The following is a 10,852-nucleotide window of genomic DNA, read 5'->3' as shown; positions in this document are numbered from 1 at the left end:
GGCAGCGGGAAGAAGTTGTTTACGGGGTCGGAGGTGGGGGGGGGGGTGTCGCTGAGAGCCGCGTGTGGATGCGGGGGGAGAGGGAGGGGGTGAAGAGGGGCGTGCGGCGCCCCCGCCCCGTCGGGCCGCTCCCGCCGCCCGTCCCGTCCCGCCCGGCCCCGCACCGTATTTATGGCGGGCGCCCATTGGGCGCGGCGCGGGGTGTCAGCGGCGGCGGCGGGGCCGGATTGGCCGCCCCCACGTGCGGGGCCGCCTCACGTGCTTCCGGTGCGAGTGAAAAAAGTGTGGCTGAGGGATTTTTTAGGGAGAGTTTGTTGCACGGACCGGAGCTGTCAGAGATTTGGCTTTTTTTTTTTTTTTTGGCTTTTTTTTTTTTTTTTTTTTTTTGGAGGGAGAGAGAGAGAGAGAGAGAGGAAAAAAAAAAATAACAACAAACCCCTAGAAAAAAAAAAGCGAGGAAAAAAAAAAGAAAAAAGGTTATTATTTTTTTTTTCTTCAATACTAAACCGGAGAGCAGCACCGGGCTGGCGGGGACGGGCTCCGGCACCCGCGGCGTGACAGCGGGGCAGCGCGGAGCCGCGGCGGCGGGGAGATGATGGGCAGATTTTGACGGGTTTTTCGGGGGCGGGTTTTTCCTTTTTTTTTTTTTTTTTTTTTTTCATTTTCAGGGGGGCCCGCGGCGTCGCCGCACACCTTTTTGTGTTGGGTTTTTTTTTTCTTTTTCTTCTTCTTTTTTTTTTTTTTTGGTGGTGGAAATATAAGCTGATCAGGAGAAGGGGGAAAGAAGCTTTCGAGTGTCTCCCCTGTTTTGGATCCATCCGTGCGAGGGGGAGAAAAAAAATATCTCAGCTCCAGCCCAACAAGTGGATTTTATTCTTTTTTTTTTTTAAATTTAAATTTTTTTTCCCTTTTTTTTTTTTTTCCCTCCTCTTTTTCTGAAATTCTTCCTCCCCCTTTTCCGCCCCGCCACCCACCGGCAAAGTGGGGTGGGCGTAAAGCGGGTGGGTGGGGGGGAAAAGAGTCAGCGATCTCCCTGGCGGGGGCTGAGCATGGAAGAGCCTCCGGAGGGGCACGACCACCGAGACGCGGCGCCCGGCCCGGCGAGCAGCGGCAGCGGCAGCGATGGCGAGAGCGTCCCCGTGTCCCCCAGCCCCGCGCCCGCCTCCCCCGCCGCGCCCTGCCCCCTGCCCCTGCCCCGCCGCCGCCACCCGCCGCCCCCGCCGCCGCCGCCCCACCGAACCACCAACTTTTTCATCGACAACATCCTGAGGCCGGACTTCGGCTGCAAGAAGGAGCCGCCCGCGCCGGCTGGCGGCGGAGGAGGAGGCAGCCGGGAGCGGGACGGAGACCGAGGGCAGAGCTCAGGTAGAGAAAACGTCAACCCGCTGCTGGCCCGGCCGCCCAACCCGCCCTCCCTCCTCTGCCCGGACTCGAACTGCCGTCCCGACGGCTCCGCGCCGCCCGCAGCCGCCTCCGCCGCCGCCAAAGCCAGTCCCGCCGCGGCGGCCGCGGTAGCGGCGGCGTCGGGGGCGGCCAAGCCCCCCGCCGACGGGGGCGAGACTCACCCGGCGAAGTACGGGGAGCACGGCAGCCCCGCCATCCTCCTCATGGGCTCTAATAATGGAGGACCTGTTATAAAGCCCGACTCGCAACAGCCGCTGGTGTGGCCTGCCTGGGTCTACTGCACTAGGTATTCAGACAGACCGTCCTCGGGTAAGGAACCGCGGCGCATCTGGGAGCGGTTAAAATCGTGACAAGGTCGCCCCCCCACCCCCCCTCCCGCCCCCTTCCCCTCTCGCCCCCGTTGTTTTGGCTCCCGGCCTGCTGAGGACCTCGCGCGGGGAGGTGGGGGGTGTCCTGGGTCACCCGGGGGGAGAGGAAACGCGTGTGTGTCCCCCTTCCACTCCCCCCCCCCAACCATCCCTCGGTCCTCCTCTGAGTCTCCCAGATTTGAATGTGACGCCGGGCCCCGATCCGGCTGCCTTTCGATGCGGGGAGCGAGCCCGTGCCCCCCGCCCGCCCCTCCTTGCCGCAGCCCCGGGTGTTCCGCAGCGTGGCGGCGTGGGGTGGGAGCGCGGCGAGACCAGGCGGCGGGTTCGGCCTCTCCCTTTTCTGGGGGCTTTTTTTTCCCCCCTTATTTTACTTTTTCTGGGTGTTGATGGCCTTTCTGGGGTGGCGAGGGGAGACCTGAGCCACATGTTGAGCTACGACTGGAGGTGCGTGTGGGGGGTGTTTCCACGGAAGGTGAAGAAAAAGGTTTTTGGGTTTTTTTATTTTTAGGAAGGTGGAGAGGGGATGTTTTGGGGGGCCTCTGCAGCGAGGCAGCGCCGGGCAGGCCCTTAGGCCGCGCGTTGCCGCGGGAGCCGGTGCTCCCCGCCGTGCTTTGGGGCCCGGCTCTCGGGTAGGGGACGTGCCTCTGCCCCGTGCCGTCCTACTGGGAGCTGCCTGCTCGCTTTTCCCGACCCCCGGCCCCCTTTCAAGGCTCTTTAGACTGCCCCCCCGCCAGCCCCTTATTTTTTATCACCGTTAGTTTCTGTTTTTAATTGTACTTTTTTTGAGAGGAGCAGAGAGGGCCAGGAGAGAGGGTTCCCCCCGTGACATCCCAGGCCATCAGCCGGGGATCCGCGGGCCGGGGTGGGCTCCCCTGTGCCGGTCTGGAAGGCACGGTGTCGGCTGCCCCGGGGACGCTCGGGGAGGCGGGGAAGGCGGCTCTTCCCAACCACGGCCCGCTCCGCCGTGCCCGGCCTGGCCGCTTCCCGCCGGCGGTGAGTGCGGGGCTCTCGGCCGAGCCGTCTCCATCCCCCGTTATTGACACGTCCAGCGACTTGAAACTCAGAAAAGCCACTTTGATTGACTGGGGTGATTGATGGAGTGATAGAGCTGTCAGACGGCGCGGCCCTCGCTCCCGGCCGGCCCGGCCACGGGTGTTTTGCTACCGATTCCCAGGGCCGCTCAACGCCAGGCGTTTTGCACTTGCACCTTCATTTCCTTTCCACCCTTTTTCTTCGGGCAGAAAAAAAAAATATGTATTTCTGCGTGTCCTCCCCAAAGCTCTCCAGCCCGGAGGGGAGAAGGGCGAGGAGAGGCCGGCTGGCTCGGCTTGGCCGCCCTCTTTGTTGTGCTGGGAGCTGCCCGCGGGCTCCAGTCGCTTCTCCCGGCTCCGGGAATGAGCAGGCTGCGGCGGTCGGAGGCGCCGGCACCCCGCTGCAAGGTGCCGGGGAGAAACGATTCCCTCCCCGCGCCCTCCGCCCCTCCGCCGGCCGAGCCCTGGGGCATCCCGCCGGGTCCCGTCCCTCTCCCTGCCGGGCCCCGACTCTCTCCCTGCCGGCAGACACCGCCGAGCCGCGGGGAAAACCCCCGCTCGGGGGAAGGACTACGCCGGGAGAGGAGCTTTCGGCCTACTCGGCGGCCGGGAGGCCTGGCCGGCTCCAGCTGCGGATGCTGCTGGCGGGGGGCTGCGGGCTCGGGGCCGCCCGCCGAGCCCAGCAGCTGTCGGGGGGTTTTCGTAGATCCTTTTCTCCAGGGCTCTCTCCCCGCTCTGCTCCCACCGCGCCGGGCAGGGCCGGCGAGCAGAAGACGGGAGGTAGCCCCCGATGGGGCTCTTGTCCCCGGGCTGTGTCCCGCAGCAGGGCTATTTGCCGGCCAGCTCAGTGGCACTTCACTTGGCCCCATCCCGGCCTGGGGACGGTGCCGCGGGAGGTCACCGCTTTCGGCGGGGGTTCATGGAGGGAGCTGCAGGCGGGGCCGGGGGTCGGCGGCAAGGATCGGCCGCCGGAGAGCCCGGACGACCCGGGCGGCGGCGGGGGCTCCGGGGTGGCGACAGGAAAGGGCCTCCATCCCCCCGCCGGGGGTTGGGCTGGGTTTGCATAGGGGCTGTTGCCCCCCCAACACAGACCGAGGCAGCCCCCGGCCGGGCTGCAGCTTCCGGCGGCTCCCCCGGGGACCCTCGGCCCCACTCTGCCCGGCGGAGCCGCTGCTCGGCCGGCGGGGCCCGGCCCCGGGCCGTGCAGAAGGAGCGCAGCCAGTCCCGGCGGGGCGGGCGGAGCGGAGCTCCGACGGGTATCGGGGCGGGGGGTGATCGGGGCGCCGCTCCCCGCGGTGGGGCTGGAGCGGCGGGAGACGTGCGGGCGGCTCGGCCCAACCTCGGCTCCTTCCCCAGCCTTTTCCTCCGCCGTGCCGGTGCTGCGGTGCCGGTGTTGGAGATGGTGTGTGGGGGGGAGTGGACATAGGGGACCGGTAGAAATTCGCCCGTCGGCCATTTTTCCGGCTCCCGGCGGGGCGGGGGCGGCGGTCGGTCGGTCGGTCTGTCGGTCGGCGGCGCGGCTCTGCCCAGCGGCGTGTGTGTGCCCTGCCCGCAGGCCCCCGCACCAGGAAGCTGAAGAAGAAGAAGACGGAGAAGGAGGACAAGCGGCCGCGGACGGCGTTCACGGCCGAGCAGCTCCAGCGGCTGAAGGCGGAGTTCCAGGCGAACCGGTACATCACGGAGCAGCGGCGGCAGAGCCTGGCCCAGGAGCTCAGCCTCAACGAGTCCCAGATCAAGATCTGGTTCCAGAACAAACGAGCCAAGATCAAGAAGGCGACGGGCATCAAGAACGGGCTGGCGCTGCACCTCATGGCCCAGGGACTCTACAACCACTCCACCACCACCGTGCAGGACAAAGAGGAGAGCGAGTGAGGAGGCAGCGCGGCCCCCCAGCCCCCAGCCCTGCGCCGCGGCGCCGGCCCGCCGGCCGGGAGGCAGACAGGTGCTATTTAAAAGCAGATCTATTGTCTATCCATAGTTATAAGGACTCGGATTAAGGAAAAAAAAAATTAATTAATAAAATATGAACACTTACGGAAAAAAAAAATAATCTCTATATAGCCAAACAGCATATGACCTTGTATATATTTAATTTCAGGTAAGAAATATGTGTAGCGATCTCTATTTGCTGGACAGTTTCTCTCTCCCCTTCTCTCTCTCTCTTCCCCTCTCTTTTGTTCGTTTGTTCGTTTTGTTTGCTTCACTTTTTTTTTCTTTTCCTTTTCTTTCTTCGTGTCTGTTGCTCTTCTTTTGCAGTAAATGTCCGACTTTCCTGGTCTTTCGTTTGTTCTTTTTTTCTTTTTTTTTATGTGTGAATTTCTGTCTCTATTTTATTTTTTCTTTTTCCCGAGGAAAAAAAAAAAAAATCGTACTAATTCTGATCCACAGACTGCGAGACTGAACCCGCCGCTACAAGCCAAAGATTTTATTATGTTCAGAAATCTGTAGTCTGAAATAAAGTGTAGACTGTGTTCAGGATTCAGGCTGGCTGTAATTCTTTATTTTAGCATCTGGATGTTTGTATATATATATATGTGTGTGTGTTTTATATATATATATACACACAAATATAAAAAATGAATATATGTGCACACACAACAAGCTGGGTGGGTATATGGTGCCATTTCGGTGGCGTAGTTAGTTTCTGGTTTTGATGGATCAGTGCAGCAATTTTAAACCACTTATCCCCTGTTTAAAACACTGTCTAAGACCTTATATCTTTTTTTCTTCTTTTTCTACCCCTTTAAAAAAAACCAGTTCTCTTTGGCTGTTTTGGTTGTGCCTCACCTCCCGCATTTCTCTTTTTAACAAGAAATAAAAAGCAACGTGTAATAATGGTAATAATGTATCGCCAGCTCCTGCAGGACGAAATGCCTGAAACCGTCTGGATGTTTAGACCTCCGGGATGTGTGGAAAAGGGATTTTCCAGACAGCTCCATGCCTCGCTCCGAGAGGGTCCGCTCCCACACGGAGTGTCCAGCCAGGAGCTCTCCCCGGGCAGGGCAGAGCCGCGGAGAGGAAGGGACCGGAGCGGTCGCCTCTCGGCACCGGCTGCCGCGCCGCCGCTCCCCGGGAGCGCTCCCGACCCCTGCCCTCTGCTCCCCCTTGTAGGGCTCGGGATCACTTTGCCCGTGTGCCTGGGGAGGCAAAGGGCCGGCGAGCACGGCGGGGGTCCCAGCCTGCCGGCCCCGCTCCGCCTTTCCACCTCACCCCGCTTAAATTCGGCTGCGCCCCGTCCCGGGAGCGGCTCTCTTCGGCGCCGCTGTCGGGCCGTGCCCGTGGCTTTGTCCCCACGCCGTCGAGGGCGGCTGTATCCCGGCCCGGCGCCCAAGGCGTGGGGCCCCTCCGAGCCGAGGGCGGGCGCTGGGGCTCCTCGCCGTCCCCGCAAGAGACCGACTGCCTGGGCGGGTGAACAGCGGCCGCAACCCCCCGCGATAGGGCCGCCTGTCGGCTTTTCCTATCCCTTCTGTTCATTTCTGCTCTTCGGAACCTCTCCCCGAGGCCCGCAGCCGGTGTGGCGGAAAGGAAGAGCAAGCAGAACATGAACCAGGGTGAGCCCCGAGCCAGGGGAGCCTCTCTCCTGCATCCTTCCCCTGCGCCGGGGGAGAGGGCATCGCCGAGGCCGTGCCCCGGTGGAGCGGGACTAGGCGGGCTGGGGCGCGGGGGTGGGCGAGCAACAGCACCCCCAGCTCGTATCAAGTCTGCAGCTTCCCCGCCCACCCCTCATCCTCCCCCCGTCGGAGGCATTAGGGGCTTTCCTTCTATGCGAGGAGAAGTGGAGCAGAGGGGTAGCGGGAGACGGCCTCTGCCTTTTTTCATTTTATTTTCTTTTTAAATTTTTCTTTTTTCTTTTTAACTATTCTTGCTCAGGGCTGCAGTTGACTGTCGCCGACCGGAGATGGAGGCTCAGGCCGGTGCTGCCCTGCCCGGCGAGAGCCCCCTACCCTCCGCACCCGCGGCGGAACCCCCTCCTCCACCCCACACATCCCACCTCACCCTCTTCCAGCCCAGTCCTCGTCGGCCCATCGAGGGCTCTGCTCCTCTCTGCAGGCCGAGGAGCCAGGAATACTCGGAGGGTTTCAATAAATGTTGTACAGCGCCATCTAAAGTTCTGCGTCTCTTTCTCCCTCCTTTTTTTTCCTTTCCATTGGATTGAAACATAAACTTCAATCTTTCGTACCGAGGAAAAGAAACGGTCTTTCAAATTGCGAGCCGCAGAGCTCGGAGAGATAGCGGCCACCGACATCCCGCCCCGGCGAGGGCAGCTACAGGACACGGGGGCCACCTTCAGGGACCCCCCCCCTCCCTCCCACGGTCCTATTTCACTTGCTTCTGTCGGGGGGACGCGGAGAGATTGACCCCTCTATCCCCCTGGCTCCAGTCTCAGTTCAATTCTCTGCCTTGGTCATAAACCCACCGCCTCGCACTCCCTTGGAGCTGTATAGGCGAAAAATATAATTTCTGCCTAAACATGGGATAATGATCCTCTCCAAAAGCCGGATCCGGCCCTGCCCTGCCGAGGCAACAGGGCACAGACCCGCTGTGAACCGTGCCCGCAGGACACGGGTGATGCTAAGGCTGGGCTGAGTGGAGCTTCCGGGGCCCCTCGCCTCCTCCCACCCCACCGATAGACCCCTGGGCCCCCTGCCTACCTGCAGCCGGGGACAGGCTCCCGGGCGCGGGGGTCGCCCGCAGGGTGGGGAGGTCCGGAGGAGGAGGATGAGGAAGATGAGGAGGGGGATTGCTCAGCCGTGGGGTGTTCGGCCAAGCTCAGCTGAGCTGGACAAGTCAGGAATAAAGACGACGGGGGAGATATAGAGCAGATTAAGAGGAGCCTAAAGAAGATTATTTAAACAAATCAGGGGTTTTAATGTAATTATGCTTTTAGGATTTCTCGGCGAGAGCAGCTGAGCGGGGTCTGGCCCTGGCGGGCTCCACGAGTGACCCCGGTCCCCCGGGGTGCCAGGGGCAGAAGGCCCCGCGGGAGATGCTCTCCAGCGGCAGGTGGGGGGGCCCGGGCGCTCCCCCCGCGAGGGGCTCAGCACCAGCCTCGCCATGGGCTTCGAGGAGTCGAGAGGTAAGAGCAGGAGCTGCATCCATCCTCCCTGTCGGAGAGGGACCAGGTGTGCGGCGGGGGGAGGCGGGGACACACGCACTGGGCCCCCCGGCCGGAAAAATTGGGGATGGACGGGGCCCCCGGGTGGGACCAGGGAGCCCAAACCCCGGAAGGGGGCACCCACTAGCCTAGTGGAAAAGCCCCGGAGGGAAAGCGGTATTTCCCCCCCCTAGATCCTGGCATCGGAAATGAAGGTCGGCTCCCCCCCACCCCGACTCTCGGGAGGCAGCCGCGCGTTTGTGGGGTGTGAATCTCGGCCAACACTCAAAAGACGACCCCCCGCCCCCCTCCTCCTCTCCCTCTTGGTGGAAGGACGCACCGAAGCTCATTTATCCCTCCAAATCACGCCGAGAGACGGGCACAACCGCTTCCAGCGTCCCGGCCCCGGCCCGACGATAAACCCCCTCCCCTGGACGGGGGTGGCCCGCCTGCCTGCCGCTTTGCATATGCAAATGAGAAGCGGGGGAGGAGGGGAAGGCCACGCGTGGTGCCCCCCCGTCGGTCCCCTCGGGCCGGGACGCAGATCCCGCTGCCTCCTGTCACGGAGCTTGTTCCTTTGTGCCGCCTTTCGAGGAATCAAAGCAGACACGGTTGGGACACGTAGCCCGGCGGGTCAGAGGTCAGATTTCACAATCCCAATTACAATGATTTCTAATGATGTTTATCTTGCGGGCTCCGACGGCTGGACGCTTTACAAGAGGGTTCCGCTCCCCCTCCCCTCTGCTTGGAGGGCTGTGGGTGCGGGGGGCCGTCGCCCCGGCCCTGGCGGGGGGAGATGTGCTGCCCCCGGGCATCGAGCGCTGTGTCCGCACTGGGCTTGCGGGGGGGGGAGCCTGGCTCGTGGGTCTGGTCCCAGCCCCGGACTCCCTCCGCAACCCCCTGCGGTGTTGGAGCCCACGCTGGACTTAAGAGAGTGAATATCACACTGGTTTACAGTGAGTATCACCAAGCACCGCAACTCTCCCGCCCCGTCGGGTAAGTTCCGAGGCAGCACTAGCAAGTGACTGAGCGGAGGTCGCAGCTCTGCTCACCAAACAGCCGCTGGCATTTGTCCGGAGCCGATGGCGGCTGAGGGGGGGCCTGCAGAGATCGGCCTTGCCCGGCCGCCCCCCGAGCCCCGGGTCCCCCAGCCACGTCCGAAGCCCCGGGGAAGCCCCGTGGGGGCGGCGGGTGATCCCGGCGGGGAGTTCCCCCAACCTGCCGCGCCCCAGGCAGGTCCTGGCAAAGGGGACACGGCCCAGAACACCCCCCAAGCCCCGGTCTCCGGCTTCTTGTCGGTGAAACCAGTTCGATTTAACTTTTGTCTTACAACAAATAAACGCAGAGCGGCGGTCGGATCAAAAACACAACTCGAACGGTTTCCGATTAACCCTAAAACCGTTTCGGAAAAAGCTTTGCCGAATGGTAAAGGACTGAAATTTGGAGGAAAAAAGTTACACAATGTGAGTTAAAAAAAATAAAATAATTAAAAATCTGTAACTTTCCCTCTGCTGGGGAGTTGGACACGCAGAGCCCCAACCGCGGGCTGGCTGCCGACAGCAGCGCAAGGTGCATCTTTATGCTCTACATCAAACGGCTTTGAAACAGATTTAAAAGAGTGTATGTAAACTAGCTCATGGAGCTCTTTCTTCCGGTTGAGCAAGTCAGTGAACCAGACTTTGCTGAAAGTAGAAGTCCCTTGCTCTGAGATCTGATCTTTACTGCACCAGGTGAGAGATCCTTACATTAAAAAGAGTTTGTTTGTTTGTTCTTGGTCACTTTGTCAGTTCAGGGACAACGAGGATGAGAATAAAAATTTCGTTAGCTTCGGCAGCAACAGAGCCGTCGAGGGTGGAGGGGTCTGGGGAGGGGGGAAGGGGCTGCAGAACAAAGCCCGCTGCGGCCCGTGGCTGCCCCGGGGCGATGCTGGTGCCGGCAGGGCGGTCGTGGGGGGCTCTGCGGGGTCACGAGCAGGAGCTGCCGCCCCTGAGCGGTGCGGGGGCACAGGCGGGCAGGGGCACATTGCGGTTCTTGTGGTATTTGTGTTTTTTTTTTTTTTTTTCCCTTTACCTTTCTCACCCTCGGGCGCCTCACCAGCCTCACCCTGGGCTGCTCGGAGCCACCGGGCTCAGAGACCAGCGGGGTCCCGCCAGAAGTGAAGGCTGCTCCGATGTCGGAGGCTGCTGGGGTAGCACGGGCGCTGCCCGCTCCCCCCTTGGGGGCTGCCGAGCCCCCTGCCAGGCGGGGAGGGCCCTCCCCGCTCTCCAGAGAAGTTGGGAGATTCCCAGGGCCGGGCAGACCCGCCTGGCAGCGATGACCCGGGCAACTGCATCGACGTGGGGCGCAGGAGGGACAGGGATGGGAGAAGAGGAGGTGCCGACAGCACCCCGGGGTGCCGGGCTCGGGGCACATCGGGGGCCACTGCCATCTCCCGCCCATCTCAGCCGGGATGTGCTTGTGCATGTGGGCTGTGGAAAAGGACTGCTTTCGCCGTGGGGCCGTGCCAGGCTGTGTGGGGCTGGGCAGGGCCGTGCCGGGCTGTGCCCACCCCCATCAGCCCGTGCCGGGCTCCCCGTGCCTGCCGCCCCCCGGTGCCGAAGGGGATGCTCCCTGCCAGCCCCCCGGCTGGCAGCAGCACACTGCTGCTCCCCAAGAAAGCACAGCAGGGACTCGAGGGATGGTGGCACTTTTCTCGCTGTCTCTCTCCCTTTTTTCTCGATTGTCAGATGAAAAAGACCCCCTCCCGGCCCCTCCTTTTCACCCTGACCCCTGCCCGGGTGGCCGCAGGCTCCCCCCCCATGCGGATGGCCAGGCTCGCGGACCTTGCGGGGGGCACCAGCGTTCTGAGGTGTCCTCTCATGACAACAGACGTGTTAAGAAATAGATGGAGGAGGAGATGCACCTGCATGGCCTCGCCGGGCCCGGGAGCCAGGCTGGGATTAAGGTTAAGCCCT

General features: G+C 62.2%; 1 protein-coding gene across 1 annotated transcript; it reads left to right on the top strand.

Annotated features, from left to right (window-relative positions):
* The first annotated feature begins 372 nt into the window (after nt 1-372).
* Nucleotides 373-5,281, top strand: EN1 (engrailed homeobox 1). Its single transcript, XM_051624145.1, has 2 exons — nt 373-1,713; nt 4,359-5,281. The coding sequence occupies exons 1-2, from the start codon at nt 1,050-1,052 to the stop codon at nt 4,673-4,675; spliced, it is 981 nt and encodes a 326-aa protein (XP_051480105.1). The 5' UTR covers nt 373-1,049; the 3' UTR covers nt 4,676-5,281.
* Nucleotides 5,282-10,852: the final 5,571 nt, after the last annotated feature.

The sequence above is a fragment of the Apus apus genome, chromosome 6 (assembly GCF_020740795.1).
Source record: "Apus apus isolate bApuApu2 chromosome 6, bApuApu2.pri.cur, whole genome shotgun sequence".
Lineage (NCBI taxonomy): Eukaryota > Metazoa > Chordata > Aves > Apodiformes > Apodidae > Apus > Apus apus.
Note: the sequence above shows the minus strand (reverse complement) of the source record. Positions and strands in the feature narration are given on the sequence as shown.

Coding starts and splice junctions, on each gene's coding strand:
- EN1 (XM_051624145.1), top strand. CDS start 1,050: ATGGAAGAGCCTCCGGAGGGGCACGACCACCGAGACGCGGCGCCCGGC. Junction 1,714..4,358: donor TTCAGACAGACCGTCCTCGG/GTAAGGAACCGC, acceptor CCCTGCCCGCAG/GCCCCCGCACCAGGAAGCTG.